Below are 22,514 nucleotides of genomic sequence, written 5' to 3' on the forward strand. Positions count from 1 at the left end.
ATGTGAGATAAAATTGACAAATAAGAGTGTATTTTTCGTGTAAATTTTAATATATTATTCATTTTATATAATTTACTTTTTTTTTATTCTAAAAGTAAGAAAGTGAATTTCCTTTTTGCATAATAAATTAATTAAAAATATAACAATTGCAATAAGATAAATAATTTTAAATATGATATAAAAATAGAAAATATCTGAATTCAATTCATTTTAATATTTTAAACATCATTCGATTAAAGTTAATTAATATTAATTTAATTAATATCAATTAATTTATTAATTTAAAATTTAATTAATAATAGTAATTAATTAAATTTAATTGTTTGTAAAAAAATCCTTTAAATAAAAATTATCATGGAAATTTCATTTTCTTTTTGAAAAATTTCACAAGAATTCATTTTTCATTTTCCAATCTCTTTTTTTTTAAAAAGAAAAAAATAAAAGAAGAAGGATAATATCACAGGTTTTATATGGTTATAAATATAAATATTATAACGGGATAAAAAATAAATTTAAAAAAATAAACTTATTAACAACTAGAGTCAATACTTTTTTCACGAATAGTTATAAAAAATATTAAAGTAATATTAAAGAAAAGAGTAAAAGAAAGAATATTCTCTTTAAAAGCACTATAGAAAAATATTTCAATTTCAAAAAGTCTTTGGAAATTTTCATGAATTCCAATAAAAGAAGGACAAAAATTCGAATTTTTTCATCGAAATAAAAATTTTTTCAGTGAAAAACTGAAGAAAAGAATTATTCAGTCCATCATGTAGAGTTACTTCTTCTTTTTCTTGTTTTAGGAGTAAAGTAAAAAATCTCTACGTGTTTATAATTCTAATTAATGTGTAAAACTTGTAATCGCACGTAAATTTTTGATGAGAGATGATTTTTTTTGTTTTAATGTAATGGCGATAATACTTTTTTTCCTTTTATTTTACGTTTTTAACGTTATTTTTCCGCGTTTTCTGCTTCTTCTTCTTCTTCTTCTTCTTCTTCTGTCTTCTTGCAAATATCTTTTTTTATTTTTGCATTATTTTTCTTTTGGTTTAGATGGGCGTACTTTGTTCATTATTCGAATTATCGCCGTATTTCATAATCCACTCGATATGACAGACAAGCGGTAGACTTCTTAAATTCTCGCAGATTCTCGATTTCAATGAAACTCTATATAATTCGTGAGCAATTTGATTCAGTGATTTTCTCTTTGTCTCCGGAATAAATAGAAATACGTAAAATATCGTTATTAGACAGACAAAACTGTAAAGTAAAAATGCACCAGCCAGAGTCAGCATTTCTGCAGGGAGAAGTAAAAATCGATTAATTCATTTTCAAATTTATGATAAATTTAAAAACAAAAAAATATTTAAATAGATTTTTTAAAATAAACAAAAACAAACAGTTAACAAATAAATTATCAAATTTTTCCAAAGACTGAGGAAAAAAATTAATTTCGCTATTAAAATATTAAATTTGTAATTTAGTTTTAAAATATTAATTTGCAATTTAATATTATATTAATTATTTGTCATTAAAGAAGAAAGAGTTTTTAGAGTAAGTGAAATAATAAATAAGAAAATCTTACTGGTCACTTTGAAAATCGATTCGGAGACAAACACGTGCGAAATCCAGAGGACAATCACAAAAAAGCCGATCGATCTTCCTCTAATCGTTGCAGGAAACACTTCACAAAGAATTAAAAGCGGAACTGGCCCAATTCCCAAAGCGTACGCCGATTCATAAACAAATAATGTGATCACGGCGAGAATTTGAAGACCGCCTGTTAAGCCTTCCGATGTTGATTGAGGCTGAAATAAATTATTTAAATATCAATTTAACACAAATTGTAAATATTTAATCATTATTAATTTTTCATAGGAATTAAGGTTTTCAAGAATTTTAAATTCAATGATTTATAAAAATTATATATAATTATATTATAAAACATGAAGAAATCGATCACTCCGAGTCTTCAACTCGGAGTAATCGATTTCTTCATATTTTTTAATAATTAAAAATGACCAAATGATAAAATCATTATTTTATTTTATAAGAATATTATCACTGGGACTTCTTCAAAATTATTTTCATCATTTCAATTCAATTATTATTTTCTAAAATTTTTAACTAAAATTCATCTTTAAATAAATTATTTTTAATAATTTTACAAGAAGTTCTTTGAGAATTTTCAAATCTAATTGATTACTATTCAATTTAACGAAATCTCGATTATTCGAAAATTCTTTAATTAAATATATATTAAAAAATAAAAAATTCAATTAAACTTTTTCAAAAAAATTAATTCTACAGAATTAATAGTTAAAAGTATGAGAAATTCAAATTTTCAAAGATTTTAATTTTAAACCTTTTCAAAATTCAATTATTTCTAAAAATTCACTCTATAATGCTTTTAATATTCAATAATTTTTATCTAAAATTTTAACTAAAATTAATTTTTCAATCAATTTTTATTAGAAAATTCTAATAGAATTTAATTATTTAAATACAAAAATAAATAATTTATTGCGAATAATAGATTAGATACTACTTACAATTTAATTCAAATAAAGAATTTTATCAACAAATTTTTAAATAATTGAATTTTTTCGACGAATTTTAATAAAATTTTTAAGAATAATTACATTTTTCGAGAAATTCGATTAAAATTTTATTAAAAATAATTAAAATTCTGCTATGAGTTTTATTATTTTTGTAAATAATAATTTAAATGTTGCGAAGAAATTTATTAAAAAAATGGTAAATAATAGAATTTCTGTAAAATTTTTATTATTTATGAAAATAATTAAATGTTCTGCGTAGAATTTTATCAAATTTTTTTTTAAATAAATTAAATCTTTTGGAGAATTTTATTAAAATCTTAGATACTGAAAATCATTGATATAACGAAAACTTTTGAAATTTTCCTAAAAATTTTATTATTTACAAAGATAATTGAAATTTTTAAGGGGTTTTTTAAAAGAAATTTTAACATAATTGACTTTCTGTGAAGAATTTTATTTCTTTTGAATAATAATTATTGAATTTCTTTGCAAATTGTATTATTTATGAAAATAATTGAATTCATTCAAAAAATTTTATTAAAATTATATTGAAAACAATTGAATTACTATAAAGCATTTCATTGAAATTTTTTTATATAATTGAATTTTTTCAAAGAATTTTATTAACATTTTTTAAGAATAGTTGCATATTTCGCGAAATTCATTTAAAATTGTATTAAAAATAATTGAAATCCTGCTATGAGTTTTAAGGTATTTGTCGCGTAAATTCGTTTTCGACAGTTTTTTTTTAAATTTCACATAATTATTCTTTGGATATTTATCTACAAAATAAGGCCTATTAAAATAAAATTGACCGTCTGTAAGTCTCAAAAAATGAAATCAAAGTTTCGATTTTTAACATGTACGGTATAGGAAAACCATATGAAAACCACAGATTTTTAATTTTTGCACTTATACTAATCGACAGATTTTTTAGAAAAACTAAAGTTTTATTTATTGAACCAAAATGAACTTTTATAAAAAAAATGAAAATTTTTCACCGTCTTGTTTAAAAGATATTTAACATCAAACTTGAAAATTTATTTTAACATTTATTGTAAATGACAGGTGAATTCGTAAACGTGGCAATAGCGCTTGTTAAATACTACAGCTCGTCTGCTACTTTTGGCGCGAAATTTTAAAGACGGCCATACGCCAAACTTGCGACGTTGCCACGATCGTTTTTCATGCGAGAGGTTATGAATATACATTGAGAACATCTGTGTGTCAAACTGTACGTCCGCAAAAGTTTTTCGGAAACTCGCATTCATAATCGTTTCATAAGTACAGTTAACAGATACAAACTTTTGAGAGTGACCAGTTGCGCGACAAATACCTTAAATATTTATAAAAATAATTTAATTCTTGCGAAGAAGGAACTTTATACAAATTTTTAAATAATTGATTTCTTTCGATTAATTTTATGCAAATTCTAATTTAAATAATTGAATTCTGTTTGAAAATTTTATGAAAATATAGTAGATATTGAAAATCATTGAATTGCGAAAAGTTTTTAATAAAATTCTATTGCAAAGAATTCTATTAAAAATTTTTTGACAATAATTGAATGTATGTGTGGTATTTTATTAAATTTTTTTTGAAAATAATTGAATTCCTAAAAAGCATTTTATTATTTATGAAAATAATGGAATTATTCCGAACGATTTTATTAGAATTTTTAAAAATAATTTAATTTCCCAGAAGAAATTTATTACTTTTAAAAATAATTGAATTCTTGTGATGAATATTGTTATTTATGAAAATAATTGAATTTTACAAAGAATTTTATTAAAATGCCTCAAAATAATTGAATTTTCAAGAATAATTTTGTTATTTATCGACATAATTGAATTCTTTTGAAGATTTATTTACGTAAATAATTGAATGAATTCTAATTGAAATAATTGAATTCCTGTATTTAAAAAAATTGATTTGTTCGAACAATTTTATTAAAATATTTGAAAATAATTGAATTTCTATGAAAAATTTAAATTTTTTAAAATAATTACATTTTCTTGGCGATGCCTGAATTCATTCAAAATTGAAATTTTATACAATTTCAAATTGAAACCTTTTGTAGTTCATCATTTTATGAAAATTGTAAACGCAACTCTCTTAAAATTCAATTAATTTTTAAACATTTGAGTAAAATTATTCATTAAGTAATATTTATAATAATAATTTTATGATAATTCTTCAAGAATTAAGTTATTTAAGGTATTTTGAACCATTCTGACGTTACAGTTTGCGAAAAGCATGTTTTCTAAAGCTGTGACTTCTAAAGCTGTTCAAATTCCCTTAAAAAGAAATTAGTGTCACAATTAAAAAGAAATTAAAGTTTTGTATAAGAATTCTTGGTAATTTCATGGTTTACGACGCAAACATGATGAATAAAATGAAAAAAAGAACAAGTTTTAACGAATAAAATAAATAAAATGAAAAAAAAATGAAAAAAATTTAAATGCAAATAAAATGTAATTGACATTTAATTATCTATTTCTTATATTCTAAATAATTACCTCGCAAGTGGTTTTTATTTGTGTCCAAGGTTTCGGATTCGGAGCAATAATCGCAAGAGGCGTTGGCAATAGAGGATAGGGAGGCGGAAATCCAATCGGTATATTCGCATTTTGATTAATGGTTTCAGTGACATTTGGAATATTCTTGCACGGCTCACGAACAAGATTCAAAGAATCGTCACTCCTATCCATTGTGGCCAATAATGACAATAGGGAAATTGTAGTCATGCAAATTGTTGCCGATGTTATTAAAGCCGTACGACGTCCACAGCGTTCAACAACAGCCAAAGCCAATGAAGTACTGAAGACTTTTATAATTCCCAGAGCTATCGAAGCCGCCACATCCGCATCGTCTTGAACAATTCAATTCATTTCTATTTATAAACTTTGAAAAAATAAAAAAAAAATAAATCCATAAATAAATTTCTCCCAAAAAAGAGAAAAAAAAGAAAACAAAAGGGAAAAAATAAAGTTTTAGAATTAAATTTTTCTTTACCGGGACACATTCCAAGAAGTGAGAAGAGTCTGGGAGCATAGGCGAGTACTTGATGTCGTCCCGTACCCTGCCTCAATATCAACATCACTGTCATGATGATAAACATTTTCAGAATATAACACCAAGCTGTAATTGACGCTGACAATTGATTCACGTGCTTCGGCATATTCGATAATTTCTTCAATAAAAGAAACGATGGCGATCTGTGTAGAAAAATGATAATAATAATGCAGGCAATTAATGCTGGAACGGAGGTGAGACCAATTATAAATCGCCATTGACATTCAGTGCCTTTGCTGGCGGCAATAATAATAGCGACCAAAAGTCCCGTAGCAGTGCCAATTTGATGTAAAGTTATATTCGAACCTCGTTTTCGTTTATCAGAAACTTCGGCCATGTAAATGCAATGTGACATGGCGGAAATTGTCCCCGAGAAACCGCAAACAATTCTCGCGACTAAAAATAATATATAATGATTCGCCAACGACGATAATATTGAACCAAACGCTAATAATATCAGCGACAATATCATTGTGAATCTTCTGCCGAACGTGTCGATCGAAAAGCCTGGAAAATTAAATTTTTATTCAAATAAAATACAACCAGTTAGAATAGATTTAATATGAAATAAATATTTAATTTTTGTTAATTGAAATTTAATTGATTCAGGGTGTCTATTTTTGTTCAACAAAATTTCTGGCTTTGTCCTAATTTTTTCCGGATTTTTTTCTCATCAAATTTAAATTTTATTTCGAACATAAATAAATCTACAAATAGCTGCCAAAATTTTTATTAGAGTTTTTATGAATAATTAAATTCTTTTGAAGAATTTTTTTTTTAAATATTATTTAAAAGACTTTAGTAAATCTGAAGAATTTTGCTATTTATGGAAATAATTGAATTCTTGAGAAGAATTTTTTTTACAGTTTCTAGAAATAATTGAATTCTTTCGACGAATTTTAATAAAATTTTTAAGAATAATTACATTTTTCGATTCAATTATTTCAAAAATTTTCAATTATTTGTTTATAAAAATTCAAATGTGAATCAAAATTGAATCTTTTGGATAATTTTATAAAAAATAGTAAAAATTGACTCGTACCTCCGAATAAACCACCAAAAAGTGCGCCGACAAACCACACAATGAGAATTGTATTCTCCTGATGGCAATTTAGAGTGAAATCATGTTTCATGAATGTTGTTAAGGGTTTTCCGATTCCCATATCGTAACCAAAAGCAAGACCGGATAATCCAGCGACAACGGGAATGAGAACATTCTGATTTCCCGATGTTAGAGGAGTGAGATTCTTCACTTCCTTTGGAATTGATTTCTTCCATTTTTTTGTTGGAAGACATTGATAATCTTCTTTTAATACAGCAATCACTTCTTCGTCAGACATTTTCGTCCAGTTGTGTACTTCATATTGAAGTTTAGTAATAGGTCTTCTTGTTTGGTCGGTACTGGATCGCCGACCAAACAACCGCATATTGACGAAGCCTGTCGAGAGAACAAAAAAGGAAAATTATTATAAAAATTAATAAACATTTACAAGAAAGTTATTTTTTCATTTTCAAGTTTTTAATACGCATATTATATAAACTTTTCTTAATTAAAAATTAAAATTATTTTCCTTGACAAAAATTCTTTTTACAGGAAAATATGAAAGTTTATGGAAAATGAGTATCTATAATTTATGAAATTTAATAATTTATAAAGATTACAATTAGGTATAACCCTTCCTGAATTCAATTATTTTCTACAATTTTCAACTAAACTTCATATCTAAATCAATTGTTTTAAATAATTTTCGGAAAGTTTTTCTAGAATTCAATTACTGTCCATGTTTTTTAAAATAATTGAATTTTTCCGAAGAATTTTGTAACTTATTGAAAATAATTGAATTCTTGCGACGAATTTTATTAAAATTTTTTAAAATAATTGAATTTTTTTGGCATTTTTCTTATGAAAATAGATATTGAACAAAATGGAATTTTGAAAATTTTTTGAATTATTTCTAAGAATTTTGTTAATATTTCAGGGAAGAAAAAGTCCATTTCTTCAAGGAAAACAAAATTTTAAAAATTAAAATTTAAAACCTTTTGAAATTTAATAATTACAGCCAAAACCCTTTCAAAATTCAATTATTTTCAACAATTTTTAACTAAACTTCACCTCTTAGTCAATTAGTTTGAATAATTTTCCTAAAGTTCTTCGAGAATTCAATTATTTAAATATAAAAATTCCATTTATATATTTTTTGAGGGATAAATGTTTATCAATTATATCCTATGGGAAAATTTCTAAACAATTGAAATTTTTATAAAATCTTTTAAAAATAATTGAAACTTGGTAAAATTTTTTCAAAATCATTGAATTTTTGAAAATTATAAATAAAATTTTAATTAAAAATTTTGAACATGATTTTTATCTCCAAAAATGTTAAAAATAATTCTAAAATGTTATTATTTTTTGTATATATTTGAATTTTCGAAAATATTTAATTGAAAATAATTGAAATATTGAATTTTAAAAAATTAGAAGCTAATTTTTATTAATTTGCATTTTTTAAAGATTTTTCATTAAAATTTTTGTTAATTAAATTATTTTAAAAATTTGCAGTTAAAATTTTTCAAAAATTGTAGCAAAATACTTGGAAAAAATTAATTATTTTTAATTAAATTTTACAAAAGTTTCAATTATTCAAAAACATTTTTATTATAGAGATATATTTGTAAAAGTTAATTTATCTAAAAAGGATTCAAAAACAATTTTTGAAAGATGTGTTTATAGTTATTTTTCGCACTATAAAAATCGAAATAAGTTGCATTTTATACTGTAAAAAAATGTGGTATTTTGTTGCAATATTTGAAAGAAAAGTCGAAAATGTCGCAATTTTTGAAAGTAAGTCAAAAAAAGTCTCAATTTTCTTAATTTCCTTAATAAAAACTTTTTTTCCTATCATTTTCTTGACTTTACTGACATGTGGCCACCCTGTTACTTAAAACACTGTAAAAAGTAATTAGTTTTATTTAATTTTTCTGTTATTTAATTATTTATTTAATTATTAGCACTAAAATGTTTGAGAGTCAAAATATTTTTGAAAAATACGCACTTTTCTTATAGATATTATTTTTAACTAAAAAATCGTTTCATGTACGTTTACAAAAACTAAGTAAACATATTTTTTGATTTTCTATAACAATAGAGAAAAAATAACAAACAATATACACGTAATATAAAAACTAAACAATAAATATTTTCAACAATAAACAGTATAATTTTTTTTTTGAGGATACTTTTTCTAACAGGCATTGTTTTCTAAAAATTTTCCAGACACACTTGTTTTTTTCATCTGGAAATTAATGTTATTTAAAATTTCAAATTTAATTCAATGAGAAGAAGTGTCAGATTAAAATAATACCATTAAATTACTTACAAAAATTGCAAAAAACGTAGAAATTGTTTACGATATATTTGACAGGCCCTTCCTCTAAAATGTCAAAAGTCGATGAAGGTCCTTCCTAGTGAAAATTTTCTAGGTTATTTCAAAAAAGCACTAAATTGGTAGCACTGTATGCAAAATTTTAAATTGCGGGAATTATAAATTAATATACAAAAAAAAATATATGTCTTTTTTAAAAAGAAATTGTATTAAACAATGAAAATGAATTAAGTTTTCATATATGAAAATTGACTTTATTTTTCTTACTATAAAATAAATTCTTATTCTTATTAAATGCAAAATGCGCAATAAATTATATTTGTTTTTTGACATTTAGACGACTAGTGCGCGTGCGCAGTAAAGATAATCAGAACTGTCAAAAAAAGTCAAATTATTAAAAATAGTTTTCGATTTTTTACAATTGTTTGTAAAAAAAAGTGCCAATCTTTATGACAAAGATATAATTGATTATTTATGACAATAGAGAATTGCGAAATAATGAAAAAAAACAATGTTTTTTATTAACAAAATGATTTGAACGCTTCAAAAAAACTTGTTTTTCTATTTTCAAGAGGAACTTTTATTGACAAGTGTGTTTATTATATTAAAAATTCCTTATTTTCTGTGTTTTTTCAAAAATTACTTTTATATGTTAATTTTGTTTTCTAAATTTAAACCCACGAATTCGATTTAAATATTAAAAGATTAAAAACAATGAAATTTGTAAACATAACCTATAAAGTTGAATGATTTACAGAAATTTTCGTTTACATTTGTTTCACAGATTAAAAATTGTTTATATTAATTTTTAATTACAGAAGATATTTAACAATGGCTCTTGTAAATATAGAAGGCAGTGACCCGTGGTAAGTGTGGAATAAAATTTTTTTGCAATACGCTCAGTTTTTTTGATAAAGACAATATTATCTTATCGCACTTTTAGGCGTATAATTATCAAATTCCTGAGATGAATTTTTAATTTTTTTTTTAATATAATTAATATTGTCTTTTTTTGTTAGGCTTACAGAATATGACGCGTGTGAGAAACTATTTCGCGAGATAATGGAGCAATTAACACTCCGTGATCGGGAACCTCGTACATCACAAACATTTATCAATTTATCAGCTAATATTCGTCTTCGTATGAGGCAGTACAGTGGCGAAGTTCAACAACTTAAAATAAAAGTTGAAGAATCTTCAAAGCAAAGAAATATGTATCCTTTAGTAAAATATATTAATAACAACCTATTTTATTCATATTCATTTTTTTATTTGACTAAAAACCAAGACAAAATTATTATTATCAATCATTATCATAATTATTATTTTTATTATTATTATTACTATTTTTTACGATTTGCTACTATTTGGATACTTTTTTTTAATTATTACACAAAATGCTACTTTTTTCTATGTTTGAAAATTTACACTATACGAAAAATATTTATAAAATTCTTCGCAAGAATCCAATTATTTTTATAAATAATAAAATTCTTCTCAGAAATTCAATTATTTTTATATAAATATTTAAAACTTATCGCAGGATTTCAATTATTTTTAATACATACAATAAAATTTTAAATAAATTCCGCGAAAAATGCAACTATTCTTAAAAATTTTAATAAAATTCTTTGAAAGAATTCAATTATTGAAAAAAGTTGTAATGAAATTCTTTATAATAATTCAATTGTTTTCAATATATAATTTCAATAAGATTTTTTGAAAGAATTCAATTATTTTCATAAATAACACAATTTTCAAAAAAATTCTATTATTTAAAACACGATTTTCATAAAATTTAATGAAAAAATCAATTCTTCAACAAGATTTTTTTAAAATTGTTCTCAAGTATGTAATTATTTTAAAAACTTTATTAAAATTCGTGGAAATAATTCAATTATTTTCATAAATAGTAAAACTCATCACAGGATTTCAATTTTTTTTTAATTATAATTTTAAATTAATTCCGCTAAAAATGCAATTATTTTTAAAAATTTTAATAAAATTCTTCGAAAAAATCCAATCATTTAAAGAAATTTTGATGAAGTTCTTTATAAGAATTCATAATTATATATTTAATTATTCAATAACGCTACGTTTTTACCACTTTTTTCTTTCTTTAAGCTACTTTTTTTAAAATTAAGTATCGAGTACAAATCCTGTAAATAGTAAAATAAAATAAAAAAATTAATAAATATTTTATATTTATTATAATTATGAGTATATTCGCCTTGATATTCAAAGGATGACAGAACTGCCGAGGAAGCTGAACGTAGAACTAGACAAATTGAACAATTGCAAAGTAAAGACGTGCAAATTCAACGACTATTTAATTCTCGTGGCGCTGACCTTGCAATGACACGAACTGCCTTAATGGCTCCAAGTTCATCGGCGGCTTTTGCTGATATTGGAACAACCAGTTGGGCTATTGACGATGATGACGATCGACCTCTAGATGTTCAAGTGACGATAGAAGATATTCAAACTCAAAAACAACGACTAATGGAGGGTACTAATAATATTTTTAATTACAATTATTTTGATCTTTTTTTTATGAATATAACTTTTTTCTTAATTTCAGAACAAGAAAAAGGATTAGAGGAATTATCGAAAGTTATTACGAGGCAAAAACATATTGCGCAAGCGATACACAGCGAAGTGGATCACCATAATGGTAAAGAAAAATTAATATACAATTCTGAGATTTAATTTTATTTATTTATTTACAAGAATTTTTTTTCAGAAATAATCGACGACCTTGCGGATCACGTTGACAGAACGGATGAGCGTTTAATTGAAGGTACACGAACCGTGCAAAATATTAGTCAAAAGGACAGAACCTGTGGATATTGGATTGTAATTATTTTACTTTTTATAGCAATAATTCTCACCTCTTTCTGTTAATGTTCTATTTATAAAGAATTTAGTTTTACTTACTTCATGTTGATTTTTTGAAACATTTCAAAATGAAATTAATGAAATTTTAGTAAATTTACGAAACTATTTTTTTAATTTATCTCACATTGTAAAGATAAAAAATAAGTTGACATTTTTTATTTAATTCTTCACAAAGAATCTATTTTTCTATTTTTATTATTTTAAAAGAGAATTTAAAGAGCATAATAAGTCAAATGTGATCAATATTGATTAATACAATATATAAATAATAAAAAATATTTTTTGAAGAGCATTTGCATTATAATGTAAAAGTATTTTTACTCGATGCCATGCCAAAGGTTTATTTTTAATTATAAATTATTATTTATTCTTAAGTTGTGCGTTTCTATCCTCCTAATATTTGATAGAAATGTAAATAATATTTAATTCTTGGAAAATACTTTTATTTTTACTGTTGTAAATTTTTGTAATTTTCACTATTCATATACATAAAAATATAGCAATATGCTTAATAAAATTGTAGACATTTTTAAAATTAGATATGCAAATAAAGAAATGTACCGACTCATATTTAAATATTTACTTAAAATGTGTTTATTTATTTTCATAAACATGTTTTAAACAGAATATTCCATTTCAAATGTGTCGTATAATAATTTTTATGTCATAATTTTGTCCATAGAAATCACAAAGATTACAATATTTTTTTAAAAAAAGGAAAATTTCGCAATTATTTACACTACGTCTTTAAGATTAATAGCTATTTATATACAAACATACAACTCAGTATTAAATATATATCAAATCTATTACTTTCCAATATTTTTTTTTGTCACTTATCGTCGTAAAGCAAGGAAACATCGCAATTGATTGAGAATATTTTACAAGAATTGTTTCTAATTAAAATATAAATGACTTGGGTTCTTACATACTTAAACTATGGAGAAAAAAGTATATAAAAAAGTTATAACAAAAGTTACAAATTTTGTCATAATAAGGACTATAATTTTTACTTTAAGAGAAATTTAAAATGACCTAAATTTAAATGAATAATAAATCTCTCTAGTTTAAATTTTTTTAATTTTCTCTCTCTCTCTCTCTCTAAAATTTAGAAAAAATCTTTAAGTTTAAAAAAATGTATAATTGAGCGCTTCAATGCAACATAATAAAGAATAAAATTTTTCTTTTGTTATAACTGAGAATATAAATTTTCATCTACATTGTATTTAAGTATTGATTTGCTTCTCGACTGGAACTTTTAATCCCAAATTCTTTAAAAGTGCTTTTACACTTGGATCACGTCCTCTAAATCTTCTAAATAATTCATTCGACGAAGAACTACCTCCCGAATAGAGAAAAGTTTCTTTATACCTGCGTCCAATTAATTTCTGTTGTTCTTGGTCGCCTGAAGGGATTTCTTGAAACGCACTAAATATATCGGCACCAATCATTTCTGACCACAAAATTCTAAAAAATAAAATTCAAATTCATCAAAACTAGTAAATTAATATTTCTTTGGCTAATTAGAAAAATTGAAATTTTTAGATTTAATTTAAACATTTTAACTGTATTTTAAGAATTTTAATTTTAATTTCGAAATTTAATTATCATTTACAAATTTTAATTCTAATTTTCAAATATTAATTTTAATTTTTAAGTTCCAAAAAGATGTTTTATATTAATAATAATAAAAACATACGTGTAATAGGCTGCTGCGAAATTTCCACCGAATATGTCAATAAATGAACAAACATGCGAATCTTCTTTGAATTCTGGAATGACAAAATGCTGTTTCCACAGTCGTTTCATTATTTGTACCCAAAATTCGTCTCTACAATGAAAAACAAAGAAAATATTTTATTATTTATTTCTTTAAACAAAAAATTGAGATAATAATTAAAAAAAAAACTTACGTTGAGTGCAATTGGATATCGAATCGCGACAAATAAAGTTTTTCACAAAGTTTATAACCAGCCATAAAAGTTCTCATATTTCTGAGATTATCAATTGCTTCTTGTGGCATAGGTTCTCCAGTTTTATAATGTTTTGCCATTTCAGATAAAACAGACGATTCATAAACCCTGAATTTTATAAAAAGGAAAATAAATATATTTTTACCTTTTTTATTCTTAAATTAAATTTCATCTTTTCAATTATTTTATTTAAACTTGGAATATTTAATTTTCTAAATTTTAAATTCATCTTTAGATATTTTTATTTTAAATTTCCCTCTAAAATTTACAAAAATAAATATTCCAATATTTTAAAATAATTAAAAAGTGATCGTTTACTTCATTATTTTAATAAAAAAAAAATCAGTTGGAAAGTAATTTACTCACCAATTACTCATAAATTGTCCGCTAACATCTGACGCATCCCACTCGACATTTGACAAACCGGCCAATTCGATATAATTTGTTTTCGTTAAAAGATGATGAAGGGCCTTGCCAAACTGATAAATAAAAATATTTTTCATTAATTAAATATTTGTTTAAAGTAAATAGAAAAAATAAAATTTTATACACAGTAAATTTTTTATCGTTGTCTAACAATATATGAAGGTAACCGTAAATATTGAGGATTCCTGGCAACATAAAGGGGTTTAAAAGAAGATTAAGATTTAGCACGTAGTATGCAACAATAACTACCTGGAATTTTCTCATCCTTTAAATTAAGTTGAGACGTTCTAACAAAGATAACAATTCACTTTAATATTTGTAAAGGTAAAATTGTACAAACATTTTTTTCACTATTTTTTTTTTTTGCTAAAAGAGAAATTTAATTTTCCACTTGCCTTAAAACGAATAAAAAAAATTTTATTTTAAACAATTAAAATTATATAACCGTAATATAAAATTAATTTATAATAACAGAATTAATAATAATAATTACTATTGTTTATAATAATAAACTAAATTCGAAATACATTAAAATACTGTCAAAAAATTGAAATTAAAATAATAATTATTATTTATATTTATAATAATATATAAATATAAATTAAAATACTAACAAAAAATTAATGGAAAAAATTGCTGTAAAATTAATAAAAGAAAAAGTTTATAAAAAATTTATGAATGTAATAATAGTAATAAGTAGACAAAACCAATAATAAACTAAAAAAATTTTCTACTTTTAGATAATAAATAACAGAAGTAAAGTTTATTTTTTTTACAACTATTGTAAAATTTTCTGTTCCTAAAAAAATGTTTAAAGGAAAAATCCCTACTAAAAAAAGGCTACTTTTTTGTAGCCTTGAAAATTCCATAATAATATTATTCGATAGATTTATAATCTTCAGGAAGTATTAAAACTCATTTGTCAGTAATCCTGCATTTTAAGAAGTCAAAAATTTTCTTTTATTACTGACCATCAGAAATTAACTCGAGGATATTTTTGAATAGATAATAAAATGAGGGAACTCGTCATTTGTCAATTAAATTTACAACCGCTTTAATATTTCCTGAAATCCTCTGCAAGGGGAAATAAAATAGTTTTTCAAAAAATAAATTTCTATCAAATGTAAAATATTATTTGACTATTTAACTTTAAAATTTGCAAATAAAAAATTATTTAACATCAGATGAAAAAAAGTGATTTAATTCTTCTTAATTATCGGTAAAATTAATGAATTAATTAATTCTAAAAATTACTCTGTTTAAATGAAAAGTAGTGAAAAATTATTAAAAATATCAATAATTCTTTAATTTTCAATTATTGTAAAAATAAAATTCAATGTAATAGTTACTTTTCTAATTTTTAAATTTCTATGGGAATCCTTAATTCTTTTGTTTTTTAAATGTAAATTGAATAAGTTATGAATTTATTTTAATAGTAAATTATTAATTATTAAGTAAATTAAGTAAATTTAGTAGTAAATTATTAATTAAATTTAATAGTAAATTATTAATAAAATTATAAAAATTACTCCTTGAAAATAAAATAAATGAAAAGTAATAATATAAAGAATAGAAATAGAATTCATAAATACAGAAAAGAAATTCCATAGTTACTTTGTCAAATAATTCCACAACATCCAAAAATGTGAGAAGCGAAGGTTTATCCGACGTTGGAGGCATAAAATTAAATATCAGTGCTGCCAGTGGATTTCTATCGCAAACTTTGCTTCTATTTCTGATGGGAACCATTACACCCTCATTTGAATTGGTTTTTATTTTATAATCTCGAACATAGGGATCGAAATAAAATTGAGCCGCTGGCTCTATAATTGAAGAATCCAAATCATAAATATTGTACAAACGAACATCTTCATTCCAAACATTTGGATTTTCATACTCTTCTATTTTGATGTTAAATAAATTTTCCAACAATTTAAACATTGACACCATAACTGTTGGTAGTGGAAAATATTCCTGAATAACGTTCTCTTCATACCTGCGAGATAAGTACAGATTAAATTTTGATGGTTATCAGTAGTATTATTCTTTTAGGAAAAAAATCTCACACTGTGCAAATTATTAATATTATAGACTTTTAATGAGTTTTTGTTTCTTATTCTCAGTAATTTTACCGAGTTGGTTATTGATTGAACCACCGGCGACAAAAAGTAATTAAGCGAAAAACTTAATTATAAAAACGTAAATTTTTTGTTATAAATTATTAAGTTCCTTAAAAATTAAATAATATATTAATTTAAATTTAATTTAAAAAAATTTTAATTTTTAACCCCAGAGACTAGCTAAAACGATGTTTCTTGTCTTTTTGGTCACCGGCGATTCAATTGTTATTAAAATTTAGTTCTTTTAAAATTATATTAGTGATTTCATGCTGAGTGAAGTATTTCTATATACAAAGTCTCAAGTATAAGTTGAGACAAGAATAAAAAGGAAGAAGGTAATAAAGAAAGAGGCAAACCGGATGTGCGCAACACATGTGAAAATAATTTAGAAGAAACTGCTTTTAGAAATTTTCTAAATCCTTGAGAAATCTCTTAATAAAGAAACTAAACTATTAACAAAAGTTTTTTTTCTACTATACTATTGGAAAATGAAAATTTAATTGAAATAAAAAATAATTACTGATATATTGCTCGTCGTTGTTTTCGCGACCAATAAGGAATGTCCCACTGTCTTAACGTATCATCGAATCCTCTTTCTTGAGCAAATTTATTTAATTCCTCTATTTCGCGTTCTTGCGCTGGTCGTGCTAAAAGAAGAAAAAAAATTCTTATTCATGGAAAAAATTATTGTTAAATTTCACAAATATTTCTGAATTATTTGAAAAACAATTTTTAAAATAAATTAAATTTAGTTTTTTAATTTTAAAATTAAATTTAAATTTTTCAATTTTAAAACTAATTTATTTTATTTTTGTTTTTTAGTTAAAAAGCGTATTATTTGATAAAAAATTTAATTTTTTGAAACATAATTCTTCAAAAATAGGATTATATTTCAAAACAATTTTTAAAAGTAATAAAATTAAATTCTTTCAAATATAAAATTTTTTTCAGTAAAATTTTACAGAACGCTTTTAATTGTAAAATTAAATTATTCAAAACCTTAATAACTTTTAAAGGAAAATAATATATTTTTTATATTATTAATTTTTTTTAAATAATAACATTTAAATGTTATTATACTTTTACAGTGATTAAAATGTTATAAAAAATTTTAATTACGATTTTTTAAGAACCTCAGTTTTTCAGAATTTCTAAATTTCTTTTCTTATCAAAAAGTTCTACGAGAATTTAATTATTTAAATACAAAAATAAGTGATAAAATAATTATTATCTAAAAATTGCAACTGTAACTCTATATTCATGAATTTTTTTTTAATTTGAGAAAGAAAATTTATGAACTATTTAAGATTTTTAATAATTTGATGTTTTTTTTAATAATATTATTTGAAACTTGCCTTCTTCGAGTAAACTATCGAAAAAGTTGTTAAGATTTTCTAAACTTCCAGCCATTTTTGTTTCCATACTCATATCGGCGAAAGTCTTGTAACCCAAATGATTTGCAACTTCTTTTCGGTAGTCCCTTATGTTTTCAAGTGATGTACTGTTTTGCACTTCTCGTTCTTTATAAAGAGAACACTTTAAAACATCTTCTCGCCAAATTTCTTTCCTCAATTCTCTATCGGAACAGTATTCTAACAAAATTAAATAATTATTAACTATAAACTCAATTTTTCTTTTTGTATTTTTTAAGCAAATAATATTTTGTTTATTAAAAAATAGTTTACTATACCCAAAAATGTTGAGACGATATGAGGACGTAAAGTAATAATCCACGGACCCTTATGAGGATTGTTTGGATCTTGTGCCACTAATTTCGAAAATAATTCAGGAAAATCTTTCATTACATGTGGATTACTAACTGTACGTGAAAATGATATCGTTTTTGCCTATTGGAAAAAATTTATATCTTATTATATACTTTTATTATCATTAATATAGTTCTCTTTCTATTTAAATACTATTTTTAAAATATAGTTCTCTTTCTATTTAAATACTATTTTTGAAATAGTTCTCTTTTCATTTAAGTACTATAATTCTATTTTTTTTTACAAATAAAAATAGAATTTATAAAAAATATTTTTGTGCAAATAAATAATTACCTCCAATTTTTTTGAAAATAATGTTTGTTCGGTTGAAATTTTTCCAGAATAATACTTAACAAAGTCTTGTGATTTTTTCGATTTCAATTCTAAACCATTGAGTTTGCCTTCCAAAATAAATTTTTGTATTAACCTTTCCTGTTCTGGTGTGAATTTATTATTTTTGTCCTCTAAAGCATTTTTACATGCCTTGTGAATTTGTTTACTGCAAAATTTATAACCGAGAGCAACACTAATACGTCTATTTATATTTGGATAACATTGTCCAAGCATATAGCGCTTATCGCCAAAATACAAGGCTCTGGTGACACCCCATGTTGATTCTAATGGAACTTGAGATTCCTCAATTGGAGTTATTAAATCGGTGAAGATATTGAAATTCTCATTTTCTGTTAATTGAAAAATAAAACAATCATATTGACATTAATTTTCTATATTAGATTTCAATAGGTATTAATTAATTTAATTCTAATTTCATTTACAGTTAAGTTATAGTGTAAAAACGTGTAAAAATCTCAAGTTTCTCCAAAACCGAATGATGCGGACTATTAATAATTAATAATATTTAAAAATTAATTAATAAATAATAAATAAAATAATAAATTTCTAAAATTAAAAAAAAATAATAAATAAAAATTAAGATAATTAACAATTAAAAGTTTGGCATGAAAATGACGATTGAAAATAGTAAATAAAATTATATATTCTTAGAATGTGGCAAATATAAATTTACTTTCGATGTCTTTTTCCAGAGATGATAAATTTTGTTCAAATTCAACAGATTGTTTATTAACGGCTGCTAAACATCTTTCAAATGTAACTCTTTTAAAATCTGGTAATTTTGTTTCCTCCGAGTAAAGTGGATTCTTTTCCTGTAAATCTTCACCAATTTCAGGTAATCTGAATAAAATAATTATTCTCTCTTAATATCTCCTCATGTGATGAGAATATGTAAAAAAAAGTTGTAGTTTACTACTTTTTAGTCATTTATTTTTACAATTTTTTTTAGTCATAATTAAAAACACTTTGTTTGAATATAATTTTCAATAACAATTGTGTTAGTGCAGCAAATTATATTAATATAGACAGAAAAAAATAAGTTGATACTATTTATTCACAACAAGTAGTAATCGAACATTTGAATTAAAAATTAGTGCCGAGAAAGAAAGAATTTACTTCTCAATTTAAATATTATATCAATATTATCTGGAACATAACCTATAAAAAAAATACTTACAGAACGATGTAACTGTTTCTTGTTTGTGCCTTAAAAATATTTGCCCTTGCTAAAAATAATCTTTTACCACAAAAAGCAACAGCCATTGTTTCGCTTTTATTATAATTTAATTGAATATTAACACTTTTGATTCATTTTTTTCCAATTTTTTTTTTAATTAAAAAACAAATCACAATTTTACCGACATCCACAAAGCAACTGAGATAAAGATAGTAAACTCGGCATAAAAAAAATTCTACGACTGCGCCAACTTGTAAAAAATGTGAATTAAAATTAAAAAACTTGTTTGTTTATATTTTCAGGAAGATTTTAAACAAAAGATAAGGAATTTAATTGAAATTAGTGTATTCATTATTAAAAAAACGTGAGTGTTTCTTTTTCTATATCAGTGAAATATTGAAGGCATATTTAAGTAATTATTTGAAAAAATGTTTTAAAAATAATTTTTTAATGACTATTTTAAAAATTTTTAAAAATTTTTTTTAGGTTATGTTTATGGTATAATTATATGTCAAACAGTTTTAAAACAATAGAAACAAATAAAAGAAAAATAGTACTAGAGGAAAAAGGGAAAAAAGACAAAAAGAAGAAAATAGAAACATTTTATGGAAAAACTTATTTTTATTCGAAAATAAATTATAATATATAGACAATTTCTTAAAATATAGTTTGAAAGTGTACTTAAAAGACACGAATACTTTTGATTTTTTAAATGTTGAACATAATTCTATAATAGTTTATATTAATATTAAATTGAAAACATTTTTGTTTGTTCTTAAACAGGAATTTACATATATAGTATTGATACATACTTAAGATTAAGATTTAAAGCTCAAATTCTTACACATTTTACATAATTATACTTTACAATTTCTTTAAAATTAAGAAAAGTACTTAAAATCTATAATAATTAAAAAAAAAAAAATAAACAAAACGGTAGAAATTACATTCTGCCTTTGCCAAAAACGTTGTAAGAATGTGACGACGAATACCTAGGAGCGAAGGAAGTAAATTCCCCTGAATATCCTTGAGAAAATGGAGTACTTTTTTGGACAAAATTGCTTTGTTCATGTACATAATGTTGTTGCATGTTGTTTGATGTTGCTGGAGTACAACTTTGGGCAATTTCATTTGTAATATCCATTAAATCTCCCCAGCGTGTTAACGTCACATATTGCTCGTACTCCCGTTGACGTTGAGCTCTCAATAATGCCCACTCATCTGCGTATGGTACACTTTCCTAAAATACAGAAAAAAACAAATTTTGTCAAGTTAAAACAGTTTATTTAGTAATAAAACATTAACTATATATTAATCTTCATATTCTTTCATTCATTCAGTCCGAAGTTTAAAGTTAGTTTTTATGTTTGCTTTTGTTTGTTTTTTTTTCTTTAAAAAATATTGTTTGACAAATCGAATTATTTATAAAAAAAATAGAAAATTTGTTAAAAATTATGATTAAGAAATAGTAAATAAATACCCATTTTTTATACATAATTTTTATTTCTCAATAACAATATTGTTCACAAACTCATTTTTGTGACTGAAAACACCTGCGTTAAACTAGGTAGAAATTTATTGGGTTGCCAGCAGGGCTACCATAAATTCTATAGTACAAAAGAAACCCAAGAATTTCCCCTCTATTATATACTGCTAACAATTTTTTTTACCTAGCAAATTTACGTTGCGTTATTTTGACTTTTTTTCGCTCCAAAAAAAAATAAAATTACCATTTGAATGTAAACAATGCATTGTCAGTTTATTTTTTTACTTTATAAACATTTCTTCGAATTAAAATAAAGGATTACGCTATGAAATACAGGACAGTGTTTTTTCCCAAAAGCAATGACAAATTAAAGTATATCACTTATGGATCGTAAATAAAATCAAGGTCAAAATCTCGAAAATGTTTTGAAAAAAAGTGTTTACATTAGAAACCGGTGTTACAGAACAAGCGCATATGATCTCATGAGATATAATCTTTCAGAAGTAAAGCGTCGACGTAAGCGTCTTTAAAACGAATATAAGAAAGTCAAAAAAATCGAAATAAAAAATCTAATTTAAATTAATGAAAATAAAATTAAAAAACATTCAAAAATAGTGGGTTAAATAATAAACGGACCGGATTACTTAAAACAATTATAAACAATGCATGATGTTAAAATAGTAAATTAACATTAAAACGATTATCAAATATTTACAAAGGGAATTAAATAAATTTTCACAACACTATTTTAGTCAAAAAAAAAAAAAAAAAAAAGAAATTAATGAAATATATGACTCACCATTTTGATGTTTTTGTTGTTAAACAAAATAACAAATGAAACTTTTCTATAAAAGCGTTTGAATACGTTATTCACACTTCCTTGGCTTTGGTTAAAATCAACAGTACTCCAGGAGAGTCTACCAGAGAATGACTTGGAAATGCCGAACGATGAAAAGAACAAGCCCGTGTCAGCGTCGGAGCAATTCTGTGAAATCACATGGATTATTTTTGACTTTCTGGATTCTCTTTCTTCCCCCGCACACGCTATGCATTTGCACGTGTTTCAACGTGTTTATGTTGAACTATAGAGACGATTTTTACCATACCAACACTGTTTTTCACAAAAAATTTCCAAATATTGCTCACCAGATGTCGCCGAACGTTAAAGGCAAGTTTTAAATTTTCAATCTTAATTTCAAAGAACAATTAAATAATTAATTATTCCTTTAAAATTAACTTTTTGTAAAATATAGATCTAATAATATTACCTATATAAAAAAAGTAATTTAATAATT

At 23.5% G+C, this 22,514-nt stretch overlaps 3 protein-coding genes across 4 annotated transcripts; 1 reads left to right on the plus strand and 2 right to left on the minus strand.

Annotated features, from left to right (window-relative positions):
• Window positions 1-458: 458 nt before the first annotated feature.
• Window positions 459-9,140, minus strand: LOC122498190 (solute carrier family 2, facilitated glucose transporter member 10-like). The gene is made up of 6 exons (XM_043605830.1): window positions 9,014-9,140; window positions 6,679-7,074; window positions 5,577-6,143; window positions 5,081-5,433; window positions 1,586-1,808; window positions 459-1,297 (listed from the first exon to the last, which is right to left on the minus strand). Exons 2-6 carry the CDS (start codon window positions 7,061-7,063, stop codon window positions 1,050-1,052), a joined length of 1,776 nt encoding a protein of 591 aa, XP_043461765.1. The 5' UTR covers window positions 7,064-7,074; window positions 9,014-9,140; the 3' UTR covers window positions 459-1,049.
• A 229-nt stretch (window positions 9,141-9,369) lies between these two features.
• On the plus strand, window positions 9,370-12,818 carry LOC122498120 (syntaxin-8). 2 transcript variants are annotated; one of them, XM_043605707.1, is made up of 6 exons: window positions 9,370-9,609; window positions 9,838-9,885; window positions 10,039-10,233; window positions 11,272-11,528; window positions 11,601-11,693; window positions 11,763-12,818. In XM_043605707.1, exons 2-6 carry the CDS (start codon window positions 9,851-9,853, stop codon window positions 11,921-11,923), a joined length of 741 nt encoding a protein of 246 aa, XP_043461642.1. In that variant the 5' UTR covers window positions 9,370-9,609; window positions 9,838-9,850; the 3' UTR covers window positions 11,924-12,818. The 2 variants fall into 2 exon arrangements, with proteins under 2 accessions (XP_043461642.1, XP_043461652.1); XM_043605717.1 differs by having other exon boundaries at window positions 9,841-9,885.
• Window positions 12,819-13,011: 193 nt separating this feature from the next.
• Window positions 13,012-19,941, minus strand: LOC122498129 (probable cytosolic oligopeptidase A). The gene is made up of 11 exons (XM_043605731.1): window positions 19,734-19,941; window positions 19,230-19,396; window positions 18,497-18,885; window positions 18,127-18,283; window positions 17,792-18,028; window positions 16,957-17,083; window positions 15,931-16,312; window positions 14,257-14,369; window positions 13,831-13,998; window positions 13,617-13,748; window positions 13,012-13,384 (listed from the first exon to the last, which is right to left on the minus strand). The coding sequence occupies exons 1-11, from the start codon at window positions 19,817-19,819 to the stop codon at window positions 13,144-13,146; spliced, it is 2,199 nt and encodes a 732-aa protein (XP_043461666.1). The 5' UTR covers window positions 19,820-19,941; the 3' UTR covers window positions 13,012-13,143.
• Window positions 19,942-22,514: the final 2,573 nt, after the last annotated feature.

This window comes from Leptopilina heterotoma, unplaced genomic scaffold, assembly GCF_015476425.1.
Source record: "Leptopilina heterotoma isolate Lh14 unplaced genomic scaffold, ASM1547642v1 Lhet_10, whole genome shotgun sequence".
NCBI classification, from domain to species: Eukaryota; Metazoa; Arthropoda; class Insecta; order Hymenoptera; family Figitidae; genus Leptopilina; species Leptopilina heterotoma.